General features: G+C 37.4%; 1 protein-coding gene across 1 annotated transcript in view; it reads left to right on the top strand.

Annotated features, from left to right (window-relative positions):
• LOC132862412 (cadherin-like protein 26) overlaps positions 1-16,989 on the top strand; it is a 17,290-nt gene extending 301 nt beyond the window's left edge. The window contains exons 2-19 of the mRNA XM_060894414.1: positions 1,034-1,093; positions 2,143-2,238; positions 3,042-3,197; positions 3,350-3,497; positions 4,481-4,650; positions 5,799-5,927; positions 6,201-6,386; positions 6,599-6,879; positions 7,040-7,182; positions 8,617-8,847; positions 9,904-10,125; positions 12,018-12,142; positions 12,614-12,667; positions 13,935-13,985; positions 14,269-14,322; positions 15,613-15,657; positions 15,821-15,871; positions 16,053-16,989. Coding sequence (XP_060750397.1) covers positions 1,034-1,093; positions 2,143-2,238; positions 3,042-3,197; positions 3,350-3,497; positions 4,481-4,650; positions 5,799-5,927; positions 6,201-6,386; positions 6,599-6,879; positions 7,040-7,182; positions 8,617-8,847; positions 9,904-10,125; positions 12,018-12,142; positions 12,614-12,667; positions 13,935-13,985; positions 14,269-14,322; positions 15,613-15,657; positions 15,821-15,871; positions 16,053-16,271 — 2,421 coding nt within the window. The 3' untranslated portion in view covers positions 16,272-16,989. The remainder of the gene's footprint in view (positions 1-1,033; positions 1,094-2,142; positions 2,239-3,041; positions 3,198-3,349; positions 3,498-4,480; positions 4,651-5,798; positions 5,928-6,200; positions 6,387-6,598; positions 6,880-7,039; positions 7,183-8,616; positions 8,848-9,903; positions 10,126-12,017; positions 12,143-12,613; positions 12,668-13,934; positions 13,986-14,268; positions 14,323-15,612; positions 15,658-15,820; positions 15,872-16,052) is intronic.
• Positions 16,990-17,941: the final 952 nt, after the last annotated feature.

Raw genomic sequence — 17,941 nt, 5'->3', positions numbered from 1 at the left:
AGAGCAATGCTAGCACCAAGATTTCATGATTTGAGTCTTTTATCTCAAAAGGTTTTTACTTTGAAGGGATTTCTTCTCTCTGAACATGGATATTGTTTTACTTGATGTAGTCTGAGTCATGCATAGGTTTACTTGTTAAACTCTTTTTTCATGACTTTTTAGCTGAACATGTTATGGGTCGGTCATCACGTCTACAGTATAAGTCTAAAAGTGAATTTAGCACAAGATTTCTTAGGGTTTCAGCTAAAGTTGACAACCGTGGATTTACATGCTTCAAAGTAAACGAGGAACTTTTAATCAGTACTCGATCGTGCAAATGCATAAATTGAAATGATTTAATTTTAATTTCCACTTATTGAATTAAATAAAATAGAAATTAAATAAACCTGCAGAAATCTTCCTCACTTACTCTAACTTTAGGTGTGATACAAGGTGTTACAGAAACTTATCTGTAGCTACTTTGAATTATTTAATAAAAAACATTTTTTAAATGTATTCAAAGGATATATGGAGAATAGAAAAAAAATAAAAATAAAAAATGGCATAGTCACAGGAGGAAAAATTGAACAATACTAGACAGTGAGAAAGGTAACACAGAAGACCTAGAAGACCTGTGTTGGATTTTTCTTTTGTATCAAGTTGCACAACGGCCGTTTCTAGAAGTTGGTCCCTTTATGGCCGCAGCTGCACTACTACTAATGCTCAGTAATTACAGTTAAATAATCAGGAAATATTTATTATTTATTTATTTTTTTTTTCAAAATATTTGCTGTATCTAAACTTTTATTCACCTGAAATTCTGGAATAGTGAATTAAAGTGAAATAATTTTATAGTAAATTTTATTTTAAATCGACTTATTATTGAAATTTGTAGAATTGTGGAAAAACTAGAATAAAATAACTTTAACATCATTGCATATGAACTTTTTGTCTCAACTGTAACTGCAGGTTTAGTTCTAAAAGCGAACACATTATTACTCCTGCACAAGTCTTTATCTTTGTCGGTGTTCATTTTATTGTTTGTTTTCCACAGTGGCCCGAGACCTCCTACGGTAAATGGGCACGTGAAGAAGAGAAAGATGTCGGGAAAAATGTAAGCTATGAGTTCAAAGCACATTTAACCCTTGTACTGTATGTTGTTCGTATTTTTGTTACTCAGCCAGTGTTCGTGGGTCTGTTTGACCCGCTGCATTATTGGGTTTTTAATTCAACACAGTCCAAAATTTTATGTTAAAACACTCTACAGATGTTTACTTCATCCCAATTACAAGCAATATATACAGCATATATGCTTAATATTTGACATTTACCTTTATTATATCACATTTTTTAATTAAAGTGCTACTCGTTTTTTGTTGTTTTTTAATAAAATGTAATAAAAAAAATCTAATTTAATGAGTTGTAGTTGTGGGTGGGAAAAATCAACAAATTTACAAGGAAACGTAAATAAAATAAATAAATAAATAAAAAAGATTTGTTTATGAATATGGGTCCCACAGACCTGAACATCATACAAGGGTTAAATAAAATAAGGCATGGATCGATCAGCTTGCAATCATATCATTGCTGAGTGATTTACTGTCAAGTTAATTGAACTAAAATTTTGTGAAATAAATGGTTTCATAGCCCTGCGATGGGTTGGCACTCCGTCCAGAGTGTATCCTGCCTTGATGCCCGATGACGCCTGAGATAGGCACAGGCTCCCCGTGACCCGAGGTAGTTCGGATAAGCGGTAGAATATTAAATACTTGAAAGAAAGCAATCGAAATCAGCTCTATTATATAATCCTAATTATGACTAATAAAACTCTTGATTAAATAAATGCTACCTATTGAAAGTTTACTCAATGTTGTGTGACTACTGTATGTGCCACACACTTTCGCTTTTTAAAGAGTTTTATGGCTGTGACTAAATGTGAATCAGCTGCATGAGCAACTTCATTTAATGTTGACTGTCTTTTATCAACATACACATGCGAATACGAAGAAATCAGCATTACGGCTTTTACTGTCCGCACAATTTAAAAAGATTAATATATTTGTTGTGTTTAGACTCACAAATGATAGTAAAGGTGATTAGGATTAAAATAAAAGTAATTTTATCTTAAATGAGTGTTTTAAACCAATTAACATTCTTTCTAAGGAGCGAGTGCTCATTCGATCCAAGAGGAGATGGGTGTTGACTACGATTGAACTAGAGGAGGAAAGTCCCGGACCTTTTCCTGTAAAAATAACGAAGGTAGGTCATTACAAACGTTGGTCTTCAATACGATGTTACGGGTCTGGAACAAATACATCAGAATCTGGAAAATACAGACCCCTCAGATTTCAGAGAAGATAAAATCATGTAGAACTGTTTTTTCCGTAGAAATCACAGTAAATGAGAAAGGAGGCAGTTTGACCAACAACTTTTTTATTTTAATGTCCACTAAATTATTTTCGATTCAAATCTGCCAGGCAAATTTTTTCTATATCTAAAAAAAAACCAGATTGATGTGTCAGCTCCAAAAAAAGGCCCAGAAATTCTGTACGTTTGATAACATGGTACGTGGAATGTGGTAGCCTAGTGGTTAAGGTGTTGGGCTACCGTTCAGAAGGTTGTGAGTTCGATTCCTACGTCCACTAAGCTGTCACTGCTGGGCCCCTGAGCAAGGCCCTTAACCCTCAATTGCTCAGTCAAAAAAAAAAGAGATAAAATGCAAGTCGCTCTGGCTAAGGACGTCTGCTAAATGCTGTAAATGATAATATCACTTTTTTAGACATGGAAATGAGAATCAGGGATTTGCAAATATGACGTTTTTAGATTACACATTCGATCATATTGTTGGATAGTTGTGTTGCTGTAGACATGAAAGCTGACATGAATCGAATCCCTTCAGGTTATAATCTGTTTATGATTCTTAGAATCAGTTACTCTGTCAAGGTTTTCCTAGACTGCCCTACATTTATGAACGTCATCGAAATTGTCCTCATATGTTCTACAAAATATAAGATTCATTGGCTTAATTAATCAAATCTTTCCTTTCATTCTTTTTGCACCAGTTGTTCAACGATAAGCAATCAAGCCATTCTGTCAGGTTCAGCATTACTGGCCACGGGGTGACGGAAGAGCCAAACGGTATATTAAGCATAGATGAAAAAACTGGTGACGTCTTCATGCACAAGTCAATAGACAGAGAAACATATCCCATTTTCCATGTAAGTCATTAAATTTTCATCTTCTTTGAATGCACATTTCCAGTGTGTATTAAATAGCAAGTTCCTGAAGCGAGTCTGTTACTGTTTAACTAAAAAAACACTAAATGCTAATGACATTTCTGTATATATCTAATTATATGATTTATAACTAGGTGCAGTTCAATGTACACGATATAGCAACTGGTCAGCTCCTTGACAACACGTTGTCCTTCGATGTGGCCATACAAGATAAGAATGATAACGCACCTCTGTTCACTCCTCAAGTTTTAAATGTAAAACTTCCGGAGAACATAAATGAAGGTGAGGATGGTGCACATTTTATACATTAACATTTGAAAATTCGTCTGTTTAGAAGTCTATTATAGTCAGTTAGAAGCAATTATATATTCAATAGTCTGAATTCTTTATTGCTGAGGTTCTTAAACCCTTTTGTATCCAAGGAACCTTTCTAATGGGTATGAAATCCATGTCCATACAAATCAGTTGTAAAACATGGAAGCCATTAGGTTACATGCTCTTGACCTTTTAGTTTTAGATTAAAGTTTTTAAAAATTAAACTTAAAGTACACTGTCTTCAATCTGCATTTTAACAGCAGCAGGTGAATTTCTGTTTCTATCGTTAACCATCTTGAAATACCTTATAATATCTAAAAAACCTACAGTATTAGCGGTTTCTAAAATGACAATAAATTTAATAAGGAATTTGTGATTTGAACTGGGGGGACACGGTGGCTTAGTGGTTAGCACGTTCGCCTCACACCTCCAGGGTTGGGGGTTCGATTCCCGCCTCCACCTTGTGTGTGTGGAGTTTGCATGTTCTCCCCGTGCCTCGGGGGTTTCCTCCGGGTACTCCGGTTTCCTCCCCCGGTCCAAAGACATGCATGGTAGGTTGATTGGCATCTCTGGAAAATTGTCCCTAGTGTGTGAGTGCGTGAGTGAATGAGAGTGTGTGTGTGCCCTGCGATGGGTTGGCACTCTGTCCAGGGTGTATCCTGCCTTCATGCCCGATGACGCCTGAGATAGTGACCCGAGGTAGTTCGTATAAGCGGTAGAAAATGATTGAGAGAGAGAGAGTGATTTGAGAGCTGTGATTTGTTCAGGTTGTTTTAGACATTAAATTTCATGCCATAGTGAAATTTTGAGGACATGCAGGATGAATTCAGCACCTTTCATCTTGCATATTTCTTATTTAAAAAATTGCCATATACTGTACAGCATATACAGTTCCAGTTCCTATATGAAACTCCACACATCCTAATTATTGTCCATTCTCACTGCATTAGGTGAGTTACCTTTTTCTCTGCATGCGAGCGACCGAGATGAAGAAGGCAACGATAACTCCCGCATATCCATGAGGATAGTGTCTCAGCAACCTCCTTTGCCCAAACTGTCTCTGAAAACCCCAGACAAGAAGTTCTCAAAGCTTGAATTCAGCGGATGCTTTGATTATGATGTGAGTGAGACCGTACACACAGCAAAATCAGTCTCTCCAGGTTTTTTAACCAAAGTCTGTAATATCCAGAGGAGCTTCCCATTTTTACCACAAACTTACCACAGATTTTCTGCAGATTTGGGCCAAGATGTGTTGTGTGACCTCATTACCACACACACACCTTCAGCCAAATCCATCTTTAATTCACGTTCATCGAACATGAATACAGCTCTCATATAAAGTAAATACTGTAAATCCTAGAGTAAAAACAGTATCATGTTATGTTAGTATCATTACATTATTAGTGCTGTTTATGTGATATATATATATATATATATATATATATATATATATATATGTATATATATATATATATATATGTATATATATATATACATATATATATACATATATATATATATATATGTATGTATATATATATATATATATATATATATATATATATATATATATATATATATATATACATATATATATATATATATACATATATATATGTATATATATATATATGTATATATATATATATATATATATATATATATATATATATATATATATATATATATATATATATATATATCGTTGCTGTCGGGCGGAATCCTCGTATCTCCAAAACCATTATTTTTCAGGAAATTAAAAAAACGCTGTACCTTATCTGCAGTGCACAGGGTTTAGTCTGCGTTGCAGTGGATTGTCTTGCACTAAATTCCTGTCCTCAGACGAGCACCAGGTCTAGCGGGGGTCAAGATTTTTTTTTCTTTGAGCCCAGTGTTTTGAAGACATTTACCTCAGAAGACATGTTGATTCGTTGCGACTCTTCTTGAGGAGAAATATGCCGCGAAGCTCTCCCGCGGAGTGAGGAAGAGGTGGACAGTTGAAGTGTCCAATGGAGTTATGAGATTTGCGCTCAAGCTATTTTCAAGACTTTAGATTGTTTAATAACTTGTAAAAATAACAGACCCACGTGGGGACTGACCAATAGCATCGATATGTGAAAAAATATGAAATTGACCAAATTTGGACATACGAGGTTTCCGCCCGACAGCGACGATATATATAATCAACAGGCTGAAACTTGCTTTAATATAACCCAGTGATTTGCAATTGCATTATTGTCAGAGCTGTTATTATCTTACATATTTTAGAAAATAAGGTCTTACAGAATTCTCGTTGAAGCACGAGATCACGGAAAGCCTTCACTCTCATCCACTGCGACGGTTAATATCGACATCACCGACTCCAACACTCACACACCTGAGATTGCTGCTCCAAAGGTAAGGATTAAAATAATCTGTTACATAAGGAATAAAACACTCTTTGCTGTGCTGTTAGAACTAATAATCAACAGCTGGGGCAAAAGTGTTAAAGTGAAGTTAATTGTTTTACAAAAATGTTCTGAAGTGATTTATTCCTAATGCTAAAATTGTTTTCCGTTAATAGTAAAAGGAACGAAACGTCCCGTGTACAGTATATTCTCGTGGCGCGTCTACTAAACTCCAAAACTATTTGAAGCAAACCATGATGTATTTATATTTCTGTTGGTCCAGCACATTATTGAGGTTAATGAAACAGAAACCAATAAGGAAATTTTAAGGATTCCTGTGAAAGATAAGGACAATCCTAACACTCCAGGATCCAGAGCAGTGTTCACTATCCTGAAGGGTAATGAGGACGGCAACTACAAGATTGAAACAGACCCACTTACCAACGAAGGAGTTTTGACTGTCATCAAGGTAGATTTCAAAAATTCACAATAGAAGTGAAATAGAAATACAAGTGTGCATTTGCCAGTTGTCAGATTATTAAGTTTAACTGACTTAAAAATTAAGTGTATTTGCTCTGTATATTTGCTTCAGCAGTAGATTTCTTTTTAATAAACTTTATGAATATGCTTTTTTGTGAGAAAGAGATTTAATATGTCGACATTTATGTCCTTTTTCTACAGGCAAAGGATTATGAGAGAACTACTCTAACTGAACTGGAAATAGGAGTAGACAATGAGGAGCCATTATTTTTATGCGCTGACGGAAAGCCAGTTAGTCCCATTCCAGAGACTTTAAAAAATAACAGCAAGATTAAAGTCCCTATCAAAATCATTGATTTAAATGACCCACCTGTGTATCAGAATTTTATTAAAACGATTTATTTAGTCGAGGAAGAAGAACCCGGACAAGTGTTGTACACTCCCGTAGTCACAGACGAAGATTCAGACCCAAATAAGATCAGGTATGTGTAAAAAGTCAAGTTAAATAAAGTTTTATTCAGAGTTAGGACAAGGTGTGTAAATTTATACAGCAATTTTGCTTGACACATTTTTCATATCATGAGTGTAAACATATCAAGGGCAATAATTTCTTGATCTGTACACAACTGTTCTTGCTTTAAGGCACGAGTTAGTAGAAGATCCAGCTAAATGGGTGTCCGTACACCCAAAAACAGGCACGGTTTCCGCGAAAAGGAAGATGGACCGCGAGTCTCCATACGTCAAAAAGAATACCTACACTGTCGTGATGCGAGCAATAGACGATGGTACGATAACCAAACAGAATTTCTTAACTTTCTGTAAATGGAATGCATCTGAAAGAATATGTTATAATACATGATACTGTTGTTATGATACAACAGTACTAATACTTTTTTGACAAGCTGCATTTATTATCAGATATATTTTGTGGATTTTCTATAGTGTTACACCATAATATCGTCGCTGTCGGGCAGAAACCTCGTATGTCCAAATTTTGTCAATTTCATATTTTTTCACATATCGATGCTATTGGTCAGTCCCCACATGGGACTGTTATTTTTACAAGTTATTAACCAATCTAAAGTCTTGAAAATAGCTTGAGCGCAAATCTCATAACTCCATTGGACACTTCAACTGTCCACCTCTTCCTCACTCTGCGGGAGAGTTTTGCTTCATATTTCTCCTCAAGAAGAATCGCAACAAATCGACACGTCTTCTGAGGTAAATGTCTTCAAAACAGTGGGCTCAAAGAAAAAAAAATCTTGACCCCCGCTAGTTCTGTTGCTCGTCTGAGGACAGGAATTTAGCGCAAGACAATCCACTGCAACGCGGACTAAACCCTGTGCACTGCAGATAAGGTACGGCGTTTTTTTTTTATTTCCTGAAAAATAACGGTTTTGGAGATACGAGGATTCCGCCTGACAGCGATGATATGTTGCTCTTCCTAAATATAAATATCTAATTGTTCGCTTACTTTCCACTTATAATTGAAAGGAAAAAAGTCGGGGACATGATGTAATAGGAAAAGATTACATTTTGTGGTGATGAAACACTCAACACTTCGTGATTGACCACACTGCACCAAATATCATTGTCATTGGGCAGTGTTGGCTCAAGTGGTTAAGGCTCTGGTTTGTTGATTAAAGGATCAGGGTTCAAGCCCCAGCACTGCCAAGCTGTCACTGCTGGGCCCTTGATCCAGGGGTGCTGTATCATAGCTGCCCCTGCACTCTGACCCCAAACTCCTCAGTTGGGATATGTGAAGAAAAGAATTCCGCTGTGCTGTAATGTATATGTGGCAATAATAAAGGCTTCTATTCTAGTCTATTGATTGAAACAACACATTCCCAACTTTTTATTTTTATTTATTTATTTATTTTTTACCTGTAAACCTTACATTAAAATATTGAGACTTTACTCCATGTCTGAAACGACTCGGTAGAGAAGAAGAACTAATGTGTAGATCAATAAGAAAAACCAGCCTAAATATGCTGGGAACTGGAAGTGATCAGAACTCCAATGAAGGATGCCTCTGGTGGTGTGGAGGGGGATAGGCAGGTGGTCTCCTTACATTATTAAAGTATTATTAAAGTGTTTATTAGGCAACATTCTGCAAATGTGGCTAATTTCTAATGTTTTTATTCTTTGTGTAAAATGATGGCTATGTAAATTAGTACTCGTCATGCTCGTAATGATTCTCTCGCTGTTATCCAACACAGGGAAACCTCCTGCCACAGGTACAGGGACTCTTGTGGTCCATCTGAGCGATAAGAATGATAATGCACCTCGTCTAACCATCAACAGTACATCGCTGTGTGTGAACAAATATGACAGTGTTGATGTAATACCAGTGGATGCAGATGAGTATCCATTTGGTGGACCCTTCACCTTCAAACTTGGTAGTGACGATCAGAAGCTGAAGAATCTGTGGAAGCTTCATCCAAGCTCAGGTGTGTAGAGAGAAAAACAGAAAACTACTATGGTTGCTAGCTTGTTCTAATTCATTATTGCTTACTAAAGGTACCTTTCGGAAGGTCTTGAATGCCAGAAAACTGTGAACATGTGTAATTGTTGATATGGTAAAGTTGTCTGTTTGAATAAGCTGATTCAATCAGGGGTCACGGTGGCTTAGTGGTTAGTACGTTCGCCTCACACCTCCAGGGTTGGGGGTTCGATTCCCGCCTCCGCCTTGTGTGTGTGGAGTTTGCATGTTCTCCCCGTGCTTCGGGGTAGTACTCCAAGTACTCCATGTACTCCAAGTACTCCATGTACTCCAAGTACTCCATGTACTCCAAGTACTCCGGTTTCCTACCCCGGTCCAAAGACATGCATGGTAGGTAGATTGGCATCTCTGGAAAATTGTCCGTAGTGTGTGATTGCGTGAGTGAGTGAGAGTGTGTGTGCCCTGCGATGGGTTGGCACTCCGTTCAGGGTGTATCCTGCCTTGATGCCCGATGATGCCTGAGATAGGCACAGGTTCCCTGTGACCCGTTTGTTCAGTACCCTGTCATCTGAAGCTTGGACTACTGCAACTAGCTTGCGGTAGGTTTGCCTCTGCATGACAACCAGCCCTTGTAATTGGTCCAGAATGCTGCTGCCAGACTTATTTTCATCTTCCAAAATTTCTTCTACATTCTGATGTTCATTCATTCATTCATTCATTTTCTACCGCTTATCCGAACTACCTCGGGTCACGGGGAGCCTGTGCATATCTCAGGCGTCATCGGGCATCAAGGCAGGATACACCCTGGACGGAGTGCCGACCCATCACAGGGCACACACACACTCTCAATCACTCACGCAATCACACACTACAGACAATTTTCCAGAGATGCCAATCAACCTACCATGCATGTCTTTGGACCGGGGAGGAAACCGGAGTACCCGGAGGAAACCCCCGAGGCACGGGGAGAACATGCAAACTCCACACACACAAGGCGGAGACGGGTTTAATCATCTGCATGTCCTCTAGCTTTCTAATAATCTGCATATATGTATTGCCACAGGGGACAAGTCCGCATTGATTAGCCTGACAAGTCTGCCTTACGGGACATACACTGTTCCACTGACGATTGCAGACCAACAGGGGTTGCCAACAAATGAAAATTTTGAAGTGGTCTTGTGTAGATGCGCAAAAGAAAACGTGTGTGAAGACTTCCTACCTCGATCCTCCACCCTCCATGGAGCAGCTATAGGAATTCTATTGGGAGCACTGCTCTTAATGGCTCGTGAGTGTTTCTTTAAAAATGCAATTATAGTCATACGTCTGCTAAAATCAGACATAATTAAAAATCCCATGCACCAGTGAAGAATACAATATAAAAAAAAATTCAATTTTGCTTTTATGAGAAGTTTTTCGTTGTGTCTTCTAATGACACTTTTCTAACCCGATTTTGACTCACTTCAGCAGTAATTAATCTGTAATTTGAAATATCTGAAAACTTTGAAGATCAATTGCTGGAAAATTCTCAAGAAGAAAAATACTGGTAAAAAATCCCCTTTTCCTGTTTTTTTTTTAGTTTGCAAGTAAAAGGAAGCTGTTTGTTTTTGAGGCAGACAGTTAAGCTTAAAATAGTTCCTTGTTTGACTTGACTGTGGCCTCACAGTTCGGGAGTTATAAAACAGCCCATACGTAATGACAGGGTACTTGAACGTTTGTCTACATTGTTTGGTCGTGTGTCAGTGTGTCAGTGACCAGAGTAAAATAGGTTTAGTAAAGCTTAATAGTAAAATAAGCTGCTACTCTTTGAAGCCACTTCTGATAAGATTACATGACCAAGCAAAATTAGTGATACCTCGAGATATGAGTGCTTTGACATACAAATTTTTTGAGATACGAGCTGTGATTCGACCAAATTTTTGCCGTGAGATATGAGCATATTTTTGAGATACGAGCATCCGAGCTGCCACGGCCGAAACAAACATCCCCAACAACCACGTGTGCTCTGTTTCCCCCGCCTCAGCTTCCCGCGTCTCACTCGGTTAAAGCCGCGTCTCCACTGCATTCGACAAACGACGGCCGATAAACAGGAAGTCGTTCATTTCCAATGGAGAGTCGCAAAGGCGCTGTGTGAGGTGCCGACCATCTGCGGATCCGTAATTTTCGGATCCGTTTTGAGCGTTGGATCCGTTAAAAAATTTTAACTTGTGCGACTACACCGCATCTGATATGCCGACCGGACAGGTTTTTATTAAAACGACCGGCAGATGTTAGTGAGGAAAGAGTGACAAAAAAGGCAAAAACAAGTGAAGAGAAAAGCGATGAAGAAAATTAAGCAAAATTAATGTAAAGAAAACAGAAATTGTAGCAATTAAGTTCAGTTAAGTTAAGAGAATTTCAGTTAAGTTCGTTAATTTGAGTGAAGTTTAGTTAAGTTCCATTTAAGTGTAAAGTAAGTGAACGAAAGCGAAAGTGTAATTCCTCCTAACTCCTCCGCCTGTTTACTCCTCCCTCAACCTCCGTGCGCCTCTTCCGTGAAGTAAAACCAGTTTATTTTTTTTTTAACATTCTCTTTTATTACTGTATGTTTTTATACAATATTTGTCATTTATAAATACAGTACTGTACATTTTTCATATTCAAAACACATAAACAAAACAACTGGAGTGGAATTTTGCGAGCTGGAACGGATTAATGGGATTTCAAATCATTTAAATGGGGAAAATTGTTTTGAGATACGAGCAATTTGAGAAACGAGCAAAGTCACGGAACGAATTAAACTCGTATCTCGAGGTATTACTGTATTAACAAATCTAAAATACACTGACATTTGAGATGATGATTATTTAGATGTGCGCTTTGCAAAAACTGTCAGCTGTAAACTGATTTGCAGCTAAAACTATGGCATATTTCCTTACAAAGCTTTTTTTATGCTTTTAATTTTAAAATGTAGTCAAGATTTAAAAGCATATGTTGAAATCTCCTGAAAAAGTATTTTGGACCAGTCTAATAAAATTAACAGAGAAAACAGAGATCTCTACTTCCCAGATTGATGAAAATCCTGTAATCTACTGTATGAATTTTCCCATTGTTTTTTATTAAAAACATCTGATTTATTTATTACTTTGTAATACATACGTATTAAGAGAGGCAGGTAAAGACTAAACATTTGTTCCACAGTTCTGCTCTGCCTTTGTTTCTTCTGCGAGTGTCGAGAGAAAAAAATCTTCAAACAATACTTGCAATTTGACGGAACCCAAACCCTGGTGGCCTACAATGATGAAGGAGGAGGTTCAAGCTGCAAGGTGTGTGCATGCTGATTTAAAACAATGCTGTTCACACCAAATAAACTTTATAATTTCTGGACTTCCGCTTGTCTTCTAATGTCATTGATGTAGAGTTGCTGCAGATCTCTTACCTGATGATGCATGTTCCCTATCAGTAGATTACCAGGAAGTCTGTAATCTAGGAATGTCAGATACCCTGTCATTATTAAAGTCTGTCACAGAAAGGAACTGGCATCAAGTTACCACAATACAAATGTAGTAAACTTTAGAAAGAGACATTTAATTTAATTCGATTTATTTTATTTATTTATATAGAGCTCTTAATAATATACATTTACATAAACAATGACAATGGCATGAGACATTTTGAGAAAAAATGGATCAAAATATCTAATATATCGTGATTTAATCTGACATTTTTAGACATGATGTTGAACCTTCACCCTAGTTGAACCTGTAATATTGTGTTTTTTTATATTTTCCTGTTAGACTAATCCATTCCTCCCGAGTCCAATTGACAAGAAGAATGTACTTAAAGAACAGGTTTGTACTCCATAATTTGATATTTTAACGCATATACAAGCTATACTGTATATGCACAGGCTAAAATTTACATTTCGGACATTTAGAAGACATCCTTATCTCATTTTATGCACCTGAAGATTGAGGGCTTTTTTTAAAGATCCATATTATGTTATCTTCTCAGGTCTTATTAACTGCACCAATCTTGTGTATGGGGGTTGAGGTACTTCTTAGCTATTTAGCTAAATCTTTCATACACTGTGTGCACAAGTCAGCCTATTTTGGTTTCACTTGTACACACAGGTTCTTTATGGGTTTCAGGTCTGGTGATTTTGCAGGCCAGACAAAGAGCCGACTGTAAGATTTTACTCATCAAACAAGTCGCACCTTTTTTTGGCACAGATTTGGCTTTATGTATGTTTTTCTAACCTGCTCTAATCTTTGACATTAATCAAATTTAATAGTATCCTATTCCACAGGTTCCCAACCCTGGTGTACTCTGGAGTAACCCCTTCACCTTCATCTTATCACATTTTAAAGTTTCCCTGCTCTATTTTAAGAGACACCCCCCCCCCAACTCAAGAAGGGTATTAATTAGCTGATTAGTTGAATCTGCACTGGCTGCAAGGAAACCACTAAAACATGTAAAAGAGGTCTCTTTCCTCTTCCCATACAGTACTCCTTTATAACTCTGATTGTCCTACAACCTGGCCCACTTCACCATATCCTACCAAGACCTTTAAACTCCACCCCATCTTCCCATCCCACCATACCATAGCTCTCGGACCACACGACACATCACACATCCTGTAAACTTCTAAAACCTTACTATTGCATTCCACCACTTTATTGTTTCTTGTACCATATCCTCCTTTACATTTCTTTACTTTATTCTACAATCTCCGTACAATATAAGTGTACCAAACTACCCTAAACTTTGTTGCTAGGGTGTAACTATCAAGGGTACGTCTTTTGTACCTTTAAAATGCATCTTTTGCATGTGGTGGTCCTTTAATTAGATTTCAGAAAAAAAAACTTTAAAGGTATATTTGTGGTCCTTTTGTTTGTGGATTATCTGACTTTTATCTTTCCTTTTCTGCCATTTCTATCTCTACTTGTTTACCTTCTTTTCTGTTCTAATCGACAAATTACCCTACATGAACTTTCCTTATGCTCTCTACGATATCCCCTTACTGTAGCTGCCTATTCCATTCTGGACACCATTCTTTTATAGTTCATACAAAACCTTTTTCTAACATCCTTCTATTCTTCTTTCTTTGATTTTCAGCTCTCCTCCAGCAGTTATTTTAAGAACTCGAAGAGAGAGAACGGTGTGCAGGTGCGTGCAGAATAATTGCTTTCTTTTTATTTGATTACATAAACGTGCATGATGGTCTAAATGGTACATACATACCTACAAACATAAGAAAACATTACGCTTAGCTTTAATAATATAAGTAACTTTGTTTTTGAAATATCAAAAAAATACACAGTGTGCAATTTGCAATGTGCACGTGGTTTTGCTGTTCTTAATGTGTTTTGCAATTATGTAGTAGTGTGTATATTTAAATAGAACAGAGTTACAGTCGTTCTAAAAGGTTTCATACTGTCATTTTTTACAGCTAGACAATGAAGTTAATATAGCTGACTCGAGGAACCTCTACGGAATGTCGACAGTAAGTTCCACCGATCCCATATTTGACTATCCCTTTTTTAAGGTCACTAATGTTTTACATCGTCAAAAACAAAGCCCAAGTTCTTTACCCAAGGCTTTGCAGACATAGTTAAATTACCTAGTGTTATTTGACTGGGAGAGTTAACTAAAGCAAAACTATTATTTCAGTTTTATTTTCATTAAAATTGAGAAAATTAAAAAATAACCAAGCTTTCACATCAGATAAACAGGCCCTAAGTGTTTCCAGCCCATCAAGATTAGGTTTTAGGGATAAATAAACTTGAGTGTCGTCCGCATAGCAATGGAACGACAGCCCATGTTTCCTGAAAATAGACCCTAACGGGAGCATATATACAGTAAATTAAAAACAATGGGAGCTAAAATAGAACCTTGAGGAACACCACAAGATAGAACTGCAGCCTTTGATGTATATTCCCCAATATTAACACTGAGCTTTCTATATGACAGATAAGATTTAAACCATTCCAGGGCATGACTGAGGCTCAGAGATACTGGGCCATACAGTTAGCATTCCAAATTATTCCAGAGGTGTATTGTGAAATGGTGCTTAGTGCATTGGAGTCAGGTGCCTTTTTACGGGGTCACTTAATTCTGACACACTGACTGCTGTTTGAATGAGAAGAGCACTTAAAAAAATTGGATACTTGAAAATAAATAGGGGGCACGGTGGCTTAGTGGTTAGCACGTTTGCCTCACACCTCCAGGGTTGAGGGTTCGATTCCAGCCTCCGCCTTGTGTGTGTGGAGTTTGCCTGTTCTCCCTGTGCCTCGGGGGTTTCCTCCGGGTACTCCGGTTTCCTCCCACGGTCCTGCATGGTAGGTTGATTGGCATCTCTGGAAAATTGTCCGTAGTGTGTGATTGCATGAGTGAATGAGAGTGTGTGTGTGTGCCCTGCGATGGGTTGGCACTCTGTCCAGGGTGTATCCTGCCTTGATGCCCGATGACGCCTGAGATAGGCACAGGCTCCCCGTGACCCGAGGTAGTTCGGATAAGCGGTAGAAGATGAAGAAGATGAAGAAGAAGATATATTTATTTATTTATTTATGTTCATAAAATATATATATATATATATATATATATATATATATATATATATATATATATAGAGAGAGAGAGAGAGAGAGAGAGAGAGAGAGAGAGGATAGAATGACAGAAATTCCTATTCCGAACTTATTCAACATTTAAGAATGTGGAATAAATATAGCCATAGTTTTGAAACTGAAATGCGTTCTAATGTTCATTATAACACCTGTTTTTTGTGTCCCCTCAGACCTGGACCAGAAATAGTAGGAATAGTGCATATGACACTGTTTGGGTAAGTTGTTCTAGAAGATTTTAAAAGCTTTTTGACAATATATTTTCTAAAAAAAAAAAAAAGCTTAAAAAATGCCACCAATTATTCAGTGGTTATTATTAAAATTCAGCAGCTACTATTTCTACATACTGTATTCTGATGCTCACTTACTTGCATGTTTCAGAGTGGGATGAGCAGAACCTTCAGCTTTAACATGGAAGACCTCCTTCAAATGGTAAAATCTCTCTTTTTTTTATTTTTTATTCTTTTATTAACGATACAGCTGAAATCTTAAATCCGAGTAGTCAGAAGGTGTCATTATTCTTTTTCTAATTCTGAGATGTTTTAGCGCTGCCAAATCTTTGTTTATGGTCTTTATTTTAACTCCTTCTTCTCCTGATGGTTCACTACTGCAGAGGCTCTCAAAACTTAATAAGGAGCATCAGGACTTCCCTGAATATCACCCACAGAATTACAACTCCGAAGGGACTAACAACGACACCGTGTCACTGGACAAGCTCTCTATCCGCAGCGCTAAAAATGAACTAGGACTTTTGCAGAATTTGGGGCCAAAATTTAACAATCTGGAAGAAATCTGCCAAGAAGCGATAAAAGAGAAGAAGATTAAGCTGTAATTATTCTGAAAGTTATTTGCTTTTCAACTTTTTGAGCAGTCCTTTTTCTCATCTTCACATCTTATACAGCTTCACTATTTTATAACAATTTCTCTTCAGATAAATACGTCCAGTATATCTTAAGTAAATAATGATTTTGTTACAACAGACTGAAAATCATGACTTATACTGTAGGTCTAGTAAAAGCTAAATTTGCTCTGATTTCTATCCCTGTCAGCTCTTAAATCTTGGCACGGCAGTCGAGGTGTTTTGTTTTCTTCTTTCAATTTGTTTTCTAATTCTCTTCAATTCTGGTTTGTTGAGCTTGAGCCTTGTTTTCGCTTTTCAATATTTGTTTCGAATCAGTCTCTCATGATTGGATGATTCCATTCCCCGGTTTCTACTTCCTACTTTATTTTAGTTCTTATTCTAAACTGTTACCTAAAATTCCTTTCACATATTGTGTGTAATCTATCTGAATGGATCCCTGGTGTTTTTGTTTCCCCTTCATGCCTTTCTTCAGGCAGGTGAGAACGTCCCACTCAGGTGTGGGCTATGAGAAATCGTCCAAAAGGGTCTAAGAAATCTGTTCAATTGGTCCACTTGGTCAAAAATCACTGCTTTCTCATTGTTAGTTATTGAAGGATTTGAATGATCATATATTTTCCTCTACCTGCTATGATACATGTTTATACTGTTTGTTGTTATGAATGGTATTAAACATATGCTTTTAGAGACAGATTTATCCTAGCTTGCAGTTACTGATATTTCGGATACAATATGGACATTTTTGCTCTGTGAGCTGAAATACATCCAGAATAAGCCGCACTACTTGATACCGTGTTGGCTTTCCAGCTCACAATGATTTGTTAAATGTGTATCTGGTGAAAATATCTTTTATCTGATAAGCTTTCATATTTTAAGTCAGAATTGCTGATGAGTTCACTAACTTTACTGTAGTAGGAGTTCAGTGGGACTGTTGCTAGTCCAGTCAAACGAGACCAGAACGACAATAACTGTTGTATTATAAGCATCATTTGTTTTGTTTTTGAACTTGTGTTACTGGGTTCAGTGAGTTCCATTGTTATGAAAAAAAAATACTATTGCTATGTTGACAAGTCAAATCTCATGTGGACTCATCAGACATCAGTAACTACAGACCGGTATCACTTCTCTCGTTTCTTTCAAAAATTCTTGAACGCATTGTCTTTAATCAACTGTCTGTCACAGATCTATCACAGAACAACCTCCAAGACCCCAACCAGTCTGGCTTTAAAGCAGCTCATTCCACAGAGACAGCCCTTTTAGATGTCTCTGAGAAACTACATGCTGCTAGATCAGCCAATCTCTCATCCGTCCTTATCCTCCTTGACCTTTCAGCAGCGTTTGATACGGTTAACCATAAGACTCTCTTAGCCACCCTCAGGAGTCTTGGGATATGCGGATCAGCTTGGGAATGGTTCGCTTCCTACCTGGAAGGACGCTCATATCAGGTAACATGGAGGGGAGTGACATCTACTCCACGCAGACTCTCCACTGGCGTCCCACAAGGCTCAGTACTTGGTCCTCTTCTTTTCTCCCTGTATACTCACTCTCTTGGTGAAGTTATTTCCTCACATGGGTTCTCTTACCACTGCTATGCTGATGATACACAACTTATCTTCTCTTTCCCACCCGCAGATGCCACAGCT

The sequence above is a fragment of the Tachysurus vachellii genome, chromosome 19 (assembly GCF_030014155.1).
Source record: "Tachysurus vachellii isolate PV-2020 chromosome 19, HZAU_Pvac_v1, whole genome shotgun sequence".
Taxonomy (NCBI): Eukaryota; Metazoa; Chordata; class Actinopteri; order Siluriformes; family Bagridae; genus Tachysurus; species Tachysurus vachellii.
Note: the sequence above shows the minus strand (reverse complement) of the source record. Positions and strands in the feature narration are given on the sequence as shown.